This window comes from Cebus imitator, unplaced genomic scaffold (assembly GCF_001604975.1).
Source record: "Cebus imitator isolate Cc_AM_T3 unplaced genomic scaffold, Cebus_imitator-1.0 Scaffold79, whole genome shotgun sequence".
Taxonomy (NCBI): Eukaryota; Metazoa; Chordata; class Mammalia; order Primates; family Cebidae; genus Cebus; species Cebus imitator.
In genome coordinates this window covers 3931953-3945537 of record NW_016107394.1, presented here as the reverse complement: position 1 = coordinate 3945537, position 13585 = coordinate 3931953, and the positions used below count along the sequence as shown (strand labels likewise).

General features: G+C 40.4%; 1 protein-coding gene across 6 annotated transcripts in view; it reads left to right on the top strand.

Moving 5' to 3' along the window:
- C2CD3 (C2 domain containing 3 centriole elongation regulator) overlaps positions 1 to 13585 on the top strand; it is a 160935-nt gene that overhangs the window by 86958 nt on the left and 60392 nt on the right. For all 6 annotated transcript variants that reach the window (XM_017532972.2, XM_017532971.2, XM_017532970.2 and 3 more), the window contains 3 exons: positions 3239 to 3507; positions 4294 to 4383; positions 12596 to 13198. In XM_017532972.2, coding sequence (XP_017388461.1) covers positions 3239 to 3507; positions 4294 to 4383; positions 12596 to 13198 — 962 coding nt within the window. The remainder of the gene's footprint in view (positions 1 to 3238; positions 3508 to 4293; positions 4384 to 12595; positions 13199 to 13585) is intronic.

Here is a 13585-nt window from a genome sequence, read left to right as displayed (position 1 = left end):
CCTCAGCCTCCCAAAAGTGCTGGGATCATAGGCACGAGCCCCCATGCCCAGCCAAATATGTACATACATATTCATGTATAAATCATCTTCATGTACTGCTATACTAATATACAAAAATACATTATAAAATATACCATGGAATAGAAAAACTTTAATATATGAGATAGCCAATAAAGTTTATCCTATGAACCTCCTAAGTTGTGTACAGCTTCTTTAGGGATCATTGGTCCATATAATAAGGTCCAACTTCCTTAGCTTGGCATTCACAGCCCTTCAAAATAAATCTGAGTCTTAAAAGAAGAACAGTAGTTATTAAGATACCCAAAAGGGGTGAAAATTACTTTGGTGAAAGAGAATATGTGCAAAGGCAGAGAGGCATGAAACTTATGTATTTGGAATACCTCCTCAGTCTCAGATCCAGCCAACATCAGAATTCTTCAATATGGCATTAAATTAACTAGTATTTAATTGGCAGAGACAGACTCAGAATTTAGATACCCAGTAGATCTCCAAGAGGGCAGATAATAGGTCAGAAACTCAGTAATTGCTCTGTCTGAGAACTCATGGGGAAAGTCAGATTGGATGGCAGGCAGTTTGTTCCAAATCTCCCATTTGGTCTTTGTCATATGTTCAAAGAGGGACAGCAAGAAGCCAGGCCAGTTCTGACACAACATTCTTCTGGCAGGTTGGATGTGAGACAATGCATGGTATAATGGAAACAGAACTGTTCTAGAAATCAGACACTATGGCTTCTAGACTCACTCCCATCTCCTACTAGCTATGTATGATCTTGGGCTGATTTCTTTACTTCTCTGAGCTTCTGTTTCTTCATCTGAAATGGAAATTTATATACCTACCCTGATTTTTATAAGGATCAGTGCAAAAATTAACAAATACAAAGTCGTTTTATAAACTACAAACTATCGTACAAATTACAGATTTTTCTGATTACTTCCACTTGTACAGATAATTGTTACCTTTATTTGCCAGTAAAATCAGAGATAAGTTTTGCATTGCCTCTTACTGAAAAGAATTCTTGGTGTTCTAAAGTCACCCCTCTTTTAAATCCTTACTCTGTTATCTAGATAGCAGGTGCTATCAAAATTAGCCTTTTGTCATCAAGAAACACCAGTCTTCATCTTACCTGCCAGTGGTCTTTCTGAAAATACATTGTTGGTGCCTATGTAAAGTAGGCACTTCTTGTTGACTTGCATCTTCTAACTAACCTGATCTTTAGCTCCGAATGAATAGAAACTTTCTTGGACATAGCCAGTAGTCTTTAATTCCACAAAGCTAAGGAATTGAGGCTATTTCACTACTATATATTGAGATGAGCCCAAGGCATGACACACAGAGCAGATACCCAGCAAATAACAACTGAATGAGTGAATTCAGACCAGCTTGGAGCCCAAGCCTTTCTGCTATCTCACTGCCATCTCTAAAAGTTTCCTATTAAGAGTCCTTCACTGTCCATAGGCAAGTTCCCTCCTTTGTATATATTATCTAATGTTACCTTTACAGCACCCTATGAATATTTTATCTTGTTTTTTTTTGTTTTGTTTTTTTTTTTTTTTTTTTTTTTTTGAGACGGAGTTTTGCTCTTGTCGCCCATGCCGGAGTGTAATGGTGCAATCTCGGCTCACTGCAACCTCTGCCTCCCGAGTTCAAGTGATTCTTCCGCCTCAGCCTTCTGAGTAGCTGAGATTACAGGCGCATGCCACCATGCCTGGCTAATTTTTTATATTTTTAGTAGAGATGGGCTTTCGCCTTGTTGGGCAGGCTAGTCGACCCACCTTAGCCTCCCAAAGTGCTGAGATTACAAGCATGACCCACTGCACCCAAGCTATCCTCATTTTTTAAGCCACTGCTAGCATTCAATTTCTTTTCATCCCATTTTTCCTAGGCATAATATATACTTTATGGTATATGGATACACATTAATCTTCTGTTAATGATAAATCATCTACTAATGATCATTAATGATAATGAAAATGAAAAATTTTGCTTTTTTTCTTAGAAATGAAATTGTAGTAAGTATTCAAATACATATCTTTAGTATTTATATACTATCCTTATATTAACCTCGTCTTAGTGAAGAGGAAACTAAGACTTGGAGGAGGTTAGATAACCTATCCAGAGTCACACAATAAGTAAATGGTGGAGCCAGGTTTCAAACCCAGGTCTATATAACTCCAAATTACTACTCTCTACTGGTATATATAAAGTAAAGTGAGGTTCTACAGGAAGGATCACCTAAGTCTGCTTTAGGGATATCAGGAAATGCTTCAAAAATAGGTGACTTCTTTGCCTAGATGTCAACTTTATCCCCTTGGGGAGTTTAGGGAAAGGGGGTTTGTCCCATACTGTAGCTATACACAAATTACTTGACTACTCTTTATGAGTGTCATTAAAGGCACGTAGATTCCATTTGTGCATTATGGAGCATCTGTGCTGAGAAAGAGAAAAGCAGCCCCAGACTTCTGGGAATTGGGCTGACATTCATGGATAGGCTTTGGTGTTTTCTTCTTGAGCATAAATGATCTTACAGAACATCAGCATCAGACAAGGACACTATATGACTATGATGAAGTGAGACAAAAACAAGACTGCTCCATTGTCATGTCTAAGCACAGGCCAAAAGAAGGTCACTATGCAAACCATAGAAACACCCAACATCCTCCTGTCTTGGCTAAAATGAGTGACAGTTGCTGCTTCGCCAGTTATAGCTTTAGCCTTACTCTAGTATTCCCTCCATCTAGATAAGATTCTTCAAGAAAATCAATCCAGAGCAAAGCCCTGCTCCTTTAAGCCCTCACCCAAATCAGCTAACACAAGCCCAATGCGCATAAGCCCTTTCTGATACTTCTCATTAAGATGTACTATGGTTCCCCATGGTGTATATTTCCCATAATTGCAATGAGTAGTAAACCCAGCTTGTTTAACTAGAGTCGTTTACTGTGGTCCTTGGCTTAAGGGTATTGACAGGACAGTGGATCATCCTCGGAGTGTCACTCTGATGGGCAAAGTTGTCTCCCTCCACCCCCATATACATATGCCGTGATATCTAGATTACTAAGAAAGCCTGTTGTGGCACTGCCAAAAGCCTAGATAGAAAGCATATAGTTGGTTGTATTCTTGGTGGTCTCATGGAAGTAATGAAGTTATTTTCTAGGCAATCAGGCTGATTTCTAATATTACCATGGTATCCTCTTCTCATTTCCACCCCTCTCCCCTACAGGGTTTTGGCTGAACAGGAACCCGCTCTACAGTTTAGTGCCACAGTTGGGGTCAATGCCTCTGTCACCACTCATCTCTCCTTCCTGCCCCAGGAAAAACAGCGCCGAACCCGCCCTGTGGCCTGTTCCTTCTGCCCTGAGTTCTCCCATCACATTGAGTTCACATGTAACTTGGTAACTCAGCACTGTAGTGGAGAGGCCTGTTTCCTAGCAGAGTTATTGGAGTTTGCAGAAGTTGTTTTTGCTGTCTATCATGAAAATACCAAATCAGGTGAGCATCAAATGACTTGTTACAGTCAAAATTAAAAGAGGCTGTATTTTGAATGTTATAGCCCTTCCTAGGAGATATACTGAAGTATTTAGAGGTGAAGAGTCATAATCTCTGCAACTTATTTCTGAAGGATATAGCAAAAAATAAGGACATGTACTAAAGTATAAGAGAAAGATAGTGTAGAGAGAGATAAAGCAAATGTGTCAGTGTTAATGGGTATATCTGGATGAAGGGTGTGTAGGAGTTCATTATTATATTTTTGCAACTTTTTTGTATACCTGAATTTTTTTCAAAATAAAACATTTAATTTTAAAAATGGCCTGGCTGCAGTGGCCAACACCTGTAATCCCAGCACTTTGGGAGGCTGAGGCTGGAGGATCACTTGAGCCCAAGAGTTCAAGATGCAGTAAGCTATGATTATACCACTGCATTCCAGCCTGGGTGGGAGAATGAGACCCTGCCTAAAAAAAAAAAAATTTTTTTGAGGGCTGTAATCCCAGCACTTTGGGAGGCTGAGGCCGGAGGATCACTTGAGCCCAAGAGTTCAAGGTGCAGTGAGCTATGATTGCACCACTGCATTCCAGCCTGGGTGGGAGAATGATACCCTGCCTAAAAAAAAAAAAAAAATTTGAGGGCATTCAGGCTTTGGAGTGTGAGCAAGAAAATCTCTAACGCATTTTGCAAAACTGATATTCAGTGTGTGTAAAGGGAAGGTTGTGTGGATATACTATAAACAAGCCCCTTGATGAGTAAACCATCAAATAATTTTTCTTTGTTGCTTCACAGCTGGCGATATAATTAGCATTCAGTCATGCAAAGAGTATCTGCTTGGAGTAGTAAAAGTTCCAACAAAAGAGCTTCTGATCAAGAGATCTGGTAAGAATTCTGGATTATCACTTTCCACCCTTTCACTTCCCTACAAGAGGTCATCTTCTTTGTCTCTGTTAAAAGATATTCAAAAGAAAACACAACCCCTTAACACATGCTCCTGAACTCTCTCCGATACCTCAGAGGTTTTCCTGAAAGCATTTTAAGTCTTCTCCTAATCATTCTGAAGTTCTTTTAATAAAACAAAGAAGCTCAAGACATTGTACTATCATCCTTCTCTAAGAAAGATGATGGGCCAAGATGGCCGAGAGAAGCCAGTGCCGGAACGCAGCTCCCAGTGAATGAGACACAGAGGGCTGGAGGACTTCACGGTTCCAAATGAGGTGCCGGTTCTTTTCTGTGGGACTGATAGGGCACTGGAATTGGGCCCAGGGAAGGAGCCACAAGGCGAGAGCCGCCCAGGGGGGCAAATCAAAACAGGAGGGGCACGTCCCCACCTGAAATGTGCAGCCAGGTCAGGGGGTCAGGGGACTTAACCCCCTCAGTGTTCCATTTTTGATCCTGTGCTTGACTCATCCCTCCTGCAACCCTCTGTCCGCAAGAGCCCTGCCAGACAGTGGGGCACTGTGGGTAGTTGATGTAAATCTGAGCGGTGGCTACCACCAGATTCCGCAAGTTGTCGCAGGGACCTGGGTGGGAGTTTGGACTAACGCCAGCAGGGACAGACTGTCCCACAGAGGGAGGCAGAATTGAAAGCAGGGAAACAGGCCATAAAGCCGGCAGGCCCCACCCCCACTGAACTCAAACTGAAGCACTTGCTAGAGAGGTTAGCAGCAAATACACCAGCTTGACCCCAACCAGGAAGATCCAGCTCTGGGAGAGAAGCCATTGGGAAGGCGGGGCCAATCTCACCTGCAAACAAACTCCAGGGAAGGACCACCCACCCAACAACCTGACTGAACTGGAGAGAGCCCAGCAACACCCTCTACAGGCCAAAAAAGGTATAGTTCCAACCCAATAGAAAAAAAATGTCCACTCAGAGACTCCTGAAATCACCAACTTCAAAGATTAAAGGGAGATCAATCCACAAAGATGGGAAAAAAAGCAAAAAGGATGAAACCACCAAAGAACAGAACGCCTCTTCTTCCAGGGATCACAACTCCTCAGCATCAAGGGAACAAAAAAAGACAGAGAATGAATCTGACAAATTGACAGAAGCAGGCTCTAGAAGGTAGGTAGTAACAACCTTCTCTGAGTTAAAAGACCATGTTCTAACCCAACACAAAAAAACTAAGAATCTTGAAAAAAGGTTAGACAAAATGGTAACTAGAATAGCCAGCTTAGAGAAGAACATAAACGACTTGATGGAGCTAAAAAACACAGCATGAGAACTTTGCAAGGCATACACAAGTTTCAACAGCCGAATCGATCAAACAGAAGAAAGGACGTTAGAGATAGAAGGTCAAATCAATGAAATAAAACGAGAAGGCAAGATTAGAGAAAAAAGAGTGAAAAGAAATGAACAAAGCCTCCAAGAACTATGGGATTATTTGAAAAAACCTTATCTATGCTTGATCGGCCTACCTGAATGTGACAGGGAGAATGAATCCAAGTTGGAAAACACTCTTCAAGATATTGTTCAAGAGAACTTTCCCAACCTAACAAGGCAGGCCAACATTCAAATCCAGGAAATACAGAGAATACCACAAAGATATTCCTCAAGAAAGCAACCCCAAGGCACGTAGTTGTCAGATTCACCAGGGTTGAAATGAAGGAAAAAATCCTAAGGGCAGCCAGAGAGAAAGGTCAAGTCACCCACAAAGGAAAGCCCATCAGACTCACAGCAGATCTCTCGGCAGAAACCCTGCGAGCTAGAAGGGAGTGGGGGTCAATATTCAACATCCAAAATTCAACCCAGAATTTCATATCCAGCCAAACTAAGCTTCATAAGTGAAGGAGAAATAAAATCCTTTACAGACAAGCAATTGCTGAGAGATTTTGTCACTACAAGACCTGCCTTGCAGAAGCTACTGAAGGAAGTACTAAACAGGGAAAGGAATAACCAGTACCAGCCACTGCAAAAACATACCAAATGGTAAAGAATAACAACACAATGAAGGAGCCACATCAATTAACGGGCAAAACAACCAGCCAGCAATAAAATAGCAGGATCAAATTCAAACATAACAATATTGACGTTGAATGTAAATGGCCTAAACGCCCCAATCAAAAGACACAGACTGGCAAGCTGGATAAAAAGTCAAGACCCATCAGCGTGCTATAATCAGGAGACCCATCTCACATGCAAAGACTCAGACTCAAAATAAAGAGATGGAAGAAGATTTACCAAGCAAATGGAGAACAAAAAAAAGCAGGGGTAGCAGTCCTAGTCTCTGATAAAATGGACTTTAAGCCAACAAAGATCAAAGGAGATAAAGAAGAGCATTATATAATGGTAAAAGGATCAATGTAACAAGAAGAGCTCACTATCCTAAATATTTATGCACCCAATGCAGGAGCACCCAGGTACATAAAGCAAGTTCTTAAAGACCTACAAAGAGACATAGACTCCCGCACAATAATAGTGAGAGACTTTAACACTCTGCTGAAAATATTGGACAGATCAACAAGACAGAACATCAACAAGGATATCCAGGGCTTGAATGCAGATTTTGACCAAGCGGACCTAATAGACGTTTACAGGACACTCCACCCCAAATCCACAGAATACACATTCTTCTCAGCACCGCATTGCACTTACTCCAAAATTGGCCATATAATTGGAAGTAAATCACTCCTTAGCAAATGCAAAAGAACGGAAATCATAACAAACAGTCTCTCAGACCACAGTGCAATCAAATTAGAAATCAGGATTAAGAAAAGCACTCAAAACTGCACAATCACATGGAAACTGAACAACTTGCTCCTGAATGACCAGTGGATAAACAATGAAATGAAGGCAGAATAAAAACGTTCTTTGAAACCAGCGAGAGTGAAGACACAACCTACCAGATCCTATGGGACACATTTAAAGCAGTGTCTAGATGGAAATTTATAGCAATAAATGCCCACATAAGAAACAAGGAAAGATCTAAAATTGACACCCTATCATCAAAATTGAAAGAGCTAGAGGAGCAAGATCAAAAAAACTCAAAAGCAAGCAGAAGACAAGAAATAACTAAGATCAGAGCAGAACTGAAGGAGATAGAGACACAAAAAAAATCAATAAATCCAGGAGCTGGTCTATCAACAAAATAGACCACTAGCTAGACTAATAAAAAAGAAAAGAGAGAAGAATCGAATAGATGCAATAAAAAACGGTAAAGGGGAGATCACCACCGATTCCTTGGAAATACAAACTACCATCAGAGATTACTACAAACAACTCTATGCACATAAACCAGTAAATCTGGAAGAAATGGATAAGTTCCTGGACACTTGCACACTCCCAAGACTAAGCCAAGAAGAAGTGGAAACGCTGAATAGACCAATAACAAGGTCTGAAGTTGAGGCAGCAGTTAATAGCCTACCAACAAAAAAGTCCAGGTCCAGACGGGTTCACAGCTGAATTCTACCAGACATAGAAAGAGGAGCTGGTACCACTCCTGTTGAAACTATTCCAAACAATACAAAAAGAGGGAATCCTGTGTAACTCTTTCTGTGAGACCAACATCATCCTGATTCCAAAATCTGGCAGAGGCACAACTAATAAAGAAAACTTCAGGCTAATATCCATGATGAACATGGATGCAAAAATCTTCAATAAAATACTGGCAAACCAAATCCAAATCCATAAGCACATCAAAATGCTTATCCATCACAATCAAGTAGGCTTCATACCAGGGATGCAAGGCTGGTTCAACATATGCAAATCTATAAACGTTAATTCACCACATAAACAGAACCAAAGACAAAAACCACACGATTGTCTCAATAGATGCAGAGAAGGCCTTCCACAAATTCAACAGCCCTTTATGCTAAAAACTCTTTATAAACTAGGTATCAATTGAATGTATCTCAAAACAATAAAAGCTATTTGTGACAAACCCACAGCCAATATCATACTGAATGGGCAAAAATTAGAAGCATTCCCTTTAAAAACTAGCACTAGACAAGGATGCCCTCTCTCACCACTCCTATTCAATATAGTATTGGAAGTTCTAACCAGAGCAATTAGGCAAGAAAAAGAAATAAAGGGCATTCAATTAGGAAAAGAAGTCAAATTGTCCCTGTTTGCAGATGACATGATCGTATATTTAGAAGACCCCATCGTTTCAGCCCAAAAGCTCTGTAAGCTGATAAGCAACTTCAGCAAAGTCTCAGGTTACAAAATCAATGTGCAGAAATCACAAGCATTCCTATACACCAATAACAGACAAACAGAGAGCCAAATCATGAGCAAACTCCCATTTACAATTGCTACAAAGAGAATAAAATGCCTAGAAATACAATTAACAAAGGAAGTAAAAGATCTCTTCAAGGAGAACTACGAACCACCAATCAAGGAAATAAGAGAGGACACAAACAGATGGAAAAACATTCCATGCTCATGGTTAGAAAGAATCAATATTGTGAAAATAGCCATACTGCCAAAAGTAATTTATAGATTTAATGCTATCCCCATCAAGCTACCATTGACCTTCTTCACAGAACTGGAAAAAAAAAATACTTTAAACTTCATATGGAACTAAAAGAGAGCCCATGTAGCCACGACAATCCTAAGCAAAAAGAACAAAGCTGGAGGCGTCACGCTACCTGACTTCAAACTCTACTACAAGGCTACAATAATCAAAACAGCATGGGAAAAAATTTTCACAATCCACCCATCAGACAAAGGGCTAATATTTAGAACCTACATATACACCATGGAATACTATGCAGCCATAAAAAGCAATGAGTTCATGTCCTTTGTAGAGACATGGATGAACCTAGAAACCATCATTCTCAGCAAACTGACACAAGAACAGAAAACCAAACACGGCATGTTTTCACTCATAGGCAGGTGATGAACAATGAGAACACTTGGGCACAGAGAAGGGAACAACACTCACAGGGCTAGGTGGGGGGTGGGGAGGGGAGGGGAGGAGAGGGGGGCATAGTGGGGGAGTAGGGAGGAGGGGAAGGGATAACACCTGGAGAAATGCCTGATGTAGGCAATGGTGTGGGGGGATGGAGACAGCAAACCACCATGGCGTGTATGTACCTATGCAACAATCCTGCAGGATGCAGGATGTGCACATGTACCCCAGAGCCCAAATATAATTAGAAAAAAAAGATGATGATGATGATGATGATGAATATGGCAATATCCATTACATTATGCAGCACTTTGTAAATATTTTCTCAGATCTTGTTGAGCTTTATGATAACCCTGTGTAAATATTTTCTCAGATCTTGTTGAGCTTTATGATAACCCTGACAGGCAAGAATATAGGATCTTACTATTTTGATTTGACAGATAAGAAAACTTAGACAGATTAAGTGATTTGCTAAAAACAAATACCTGGTGAGTGGCAGGACCTGAAATGAAATCCAGATTCACTCATTATTTTTTCCTACTTTTTTCTCTCACTGAGGAAGGAATAAGGATATGGGATAAATGTGTCCCCCAAAATAGACAATCCACCAAGGCAGTCTGGAAATACTGATCCCATCCTACTTACTAGTAGCTGGGTGATTTTGACCAAGAAATTTGACCTCTTTGAGCCCCAATTTTCTTATCCTGTGGGATGGAGGCAGTTAATCCTGACAAGTCTACAAGGTAGGAATTCATTAAATTGGTTATATAAAGTACCTGACACATAATAGGTGTGTAGTAAGTGTGGGTTTTCCTTCTGTTGTCCATCTTCCTGCCTGGGATTGTGTAATCTAGTTTGCAGAATTCTATCACACATCTCCCAATTTTATTGTCAGTTAATATTTGAGCACTATCCTAATAAACAGGTACTATGTATGTGCCTGCCAGTCTGCACAAGTTGATATGGGATTTAGATCTCCCTCTGTCACTTACTGTTTGTGATCTAAAGCAAATTACTTCATCTCTCAGATCCATAGTTTCTTCATCTATATAAATGGAAATAGTAAGATCTATTTCACAAGATTATTAAAGCACTCAATGAAATCTTATATGTGAAAGATCTTAACACAGGGTTGGGCACATAGGACACCTCAATTTCCTTCCTTCTATAACTTAGCTACAGTTTGTCAGAGAATAGGCACCATCTGGGAAATACCATCTCTGTGAATTGAAATTAATCCCTTGGTTATAAACCTTTTAGATAATTAGGGATACATCATTTATCTTTGTATTCAGAGTTATTCTAAAGTGAGCACTCTGTTTTGTTTTTTCCTGCCTATAACCTCAATTACAGAATCACAGAGCTAAAGGAACCATCTAATCTAAGTAGTTCTTAAACACTGAAATGGTGTGAAATTTTGTGTCCACATGTATCTGTTTATTTTGGAGGGGCATAATAGCTTTCATTTGAGCCGAAAGGGTCTGTGACCAAAAACATATTAAGAACCATTAAGTTGTGGGGAAACATAATCCTAGAGCCAAAGCCCTAGATTCTCAGACTGTCCAAGCTGAAAAGGAGCCTAAAAGATCAAAATTTCACAGAGAAAAACTAAGAAGGCCCAGAAAAGTTAAATACCTCTCCAGAAGTCATAAAACCTTAAGTAACCTTCAGCAAATTAATCTCAATAAGCCTAAATCTTTTCGTTTGTAAAATATACTTAGTAAGATGTTTCTCAGAAAATTGCTGTGAATATTATCATTCCACAATCTGTTTTATATAATGCCAAAATCTAAAAGACCCTGAAAATAAAAATTTTTTAACTCATTGAGCAGCCAAATCTGACCTCAACTGATATGAGACTTAGGCAACCACCCATTTATGTAAACTTTTATTAAAACACACTGTGCCCATTAATTTACATATTGTCTATGGCCACTTTGTTACCATAGCAGCCCAGTTGAGTAACTGCAACAGAGACCATATGAACCATAAAGTCTAAATTATTCACTATCTGGCCTTTTACAGAATAAGTTTGCAAACTCTTGACTTATCTGGGCCCTGATATATATTATAATAGTAGTTTATGTACTCTATTACATTTTTAAAACCTGAAAAATTCTAAATTCAGAAATAAATCTGGCCTTAAAGGTTTCAGATAAGATAGTGTGAACCTATACTAGGTGGAATGTAGACTTTACAGCCAGCTCAACCTGGATTCAAATTCTAGCTCTGTCACTTGGTAGCAGTAATAAGTTGGGCAAGTTTCTGAGCTTCCACTGTCTCATTTGTAAAATAGGGTTTATTATCCCATTTAATCCTCAGAACTTCTCAGGGTTATCAGAGGAATTAAATGGAATAATATCTGTAAAGGGCTAGCAGAATTTCTGACACATACTAGATATTTTAAAAAGAGTAGTTTTTGGCCGGGTGCAGTGGCTCACTCCTGTAATCCCAAAACCTTGGGAAACCAAGATGGAAGTATTGCTTGAGGCCATGAGTTTGAGACCAGCCTGGGTATCACAGCAAGATCCTGTCTCTACAAAAAAAAAAAGCAAAGACCAAAAAAAAAAACAAAAAAACTTTTTTTGGAAAATGGCCAGGCATGGTGGTACATGTACATAGTCCTATGTTCTCGGGAGGCTGAGGCAGAAGAATGACTTGAGCCCAGGAGTTCACAGTTACTGGTGTCAGTCCACTCCAGCCTGAGCAAAGAGATTTTGAAATCTAGCATCTGGTCCTTGATACATGTTTCCTAAGTGCCAATTCCCTTGGTAGAAGACTTGGGTCTAGACTCCAGATCTCTTTCAGTCTCTGCCTTTTCTGTTGCACTCATAGTACTATAAACATTTAAGAACTTTTAAAGCACTTTTTTCTCAAAGCCCTTTCTAAACTATTATTTCATTTGACGATCATAACAGCTTTGGTAGACAACACGGGCATCAGGTTTCTCATTTGTGAGATAAGGAAACCAAATCTGAGAGATTAATGGCTTGTTCTTTAAAAACTACTAGTTCTAGCCATAGCCAAAGAGAACTCAGATCTTCCAACTCCTAGCCGTTTTTCTTCCCATCTAATCTCATTGCCTCTCAGTGGTCAGATAAACACAAAGTCCAACTCACTGTGGATATGTTTTCTGTTCTGTCTTAAGCCAGAGTGATGGACAGTATAGGGTGGAGAGTAAGTAACTTGTCTTTTTGTTTACTTTTAAGAGTATAATTGAGGATCTTTCTTTTCTCCCTAAGGGATCACAGGATGGTATCCTATCATTTTACCAGAAAATGGGGGCCTACCTCATGGCTTGGAGCTCATGCAGAGGATCGTAGGTGGTCTGGAGCTTTCCGTTTCCTTTACGCATCCTGGAGAGAGAGAGCGGGTGTTGGAAGCTGCTGAACTATTGGGCTGGAGTTTTGAGAACAGCCTGAAGGATTTTGTCAGAATGGATGAAGGGGAGCCAGCTACTGTCACCATCTCCACCCCAAGGCTATGGCTGCCCATCCATTGTGTGCTGCTTGCTGGCCACAACCACATTCATAAGAACACGTATTGCTACCTTCGCTACAACTTCTATGATCATGAAGCCTTTTGGACCCCTCTCAAGAAGCCTAAGGAATCTGTAAACAAAAAGCAGATGGTGGTCACTTTCAAAGCATCCAAAAGAGCAGAAGTCACTAGGGGCCCATCACTGCTTTGGTACTTAAGGGAGGAGAGGCTAGAGATCCAAGTGTGGCGAGCTTATGGCAATGCTAGTGTGGAGAGACCCCACCAGACAGACAGCTGGATTGGCTCAGCCTATGTGGACCTGGCCAGACTTGGGGAGAGGTCAGCAAAGACACTAACTGTCAGTGGTAAGTGAGGAGTCCAATTCAGCTCTTACAGTTTGAGCACCTGTTCTGTGTCAAACACTGTGCGAAACACCCTGTCAGACATTATTTTACTTGACCTTCCCAGCAATCCTGTGAGATAGGCTTTAGACCCATTTTACAGTCATGAGAAAGGAGGCTCAGAGAGATTGAGTCACCTGCCTGGGGTCACAGACTAGTAAGTGTTCCTTCCATTATTGCATGCTGAAAGATTAATAATAATTTAGTAGTGCTTCTTGTAACAGAAGAGATGGTTTTTAAAGTTCCATTGCCTGCTTAAGAAAGGGTGTTACTGGCCGGGCGCAGTGGCTCACGCCTGTAATCCCAGCACTTTGGGAGGCCAAGGCGGGTGGATCACAAGGTCAAGAGATC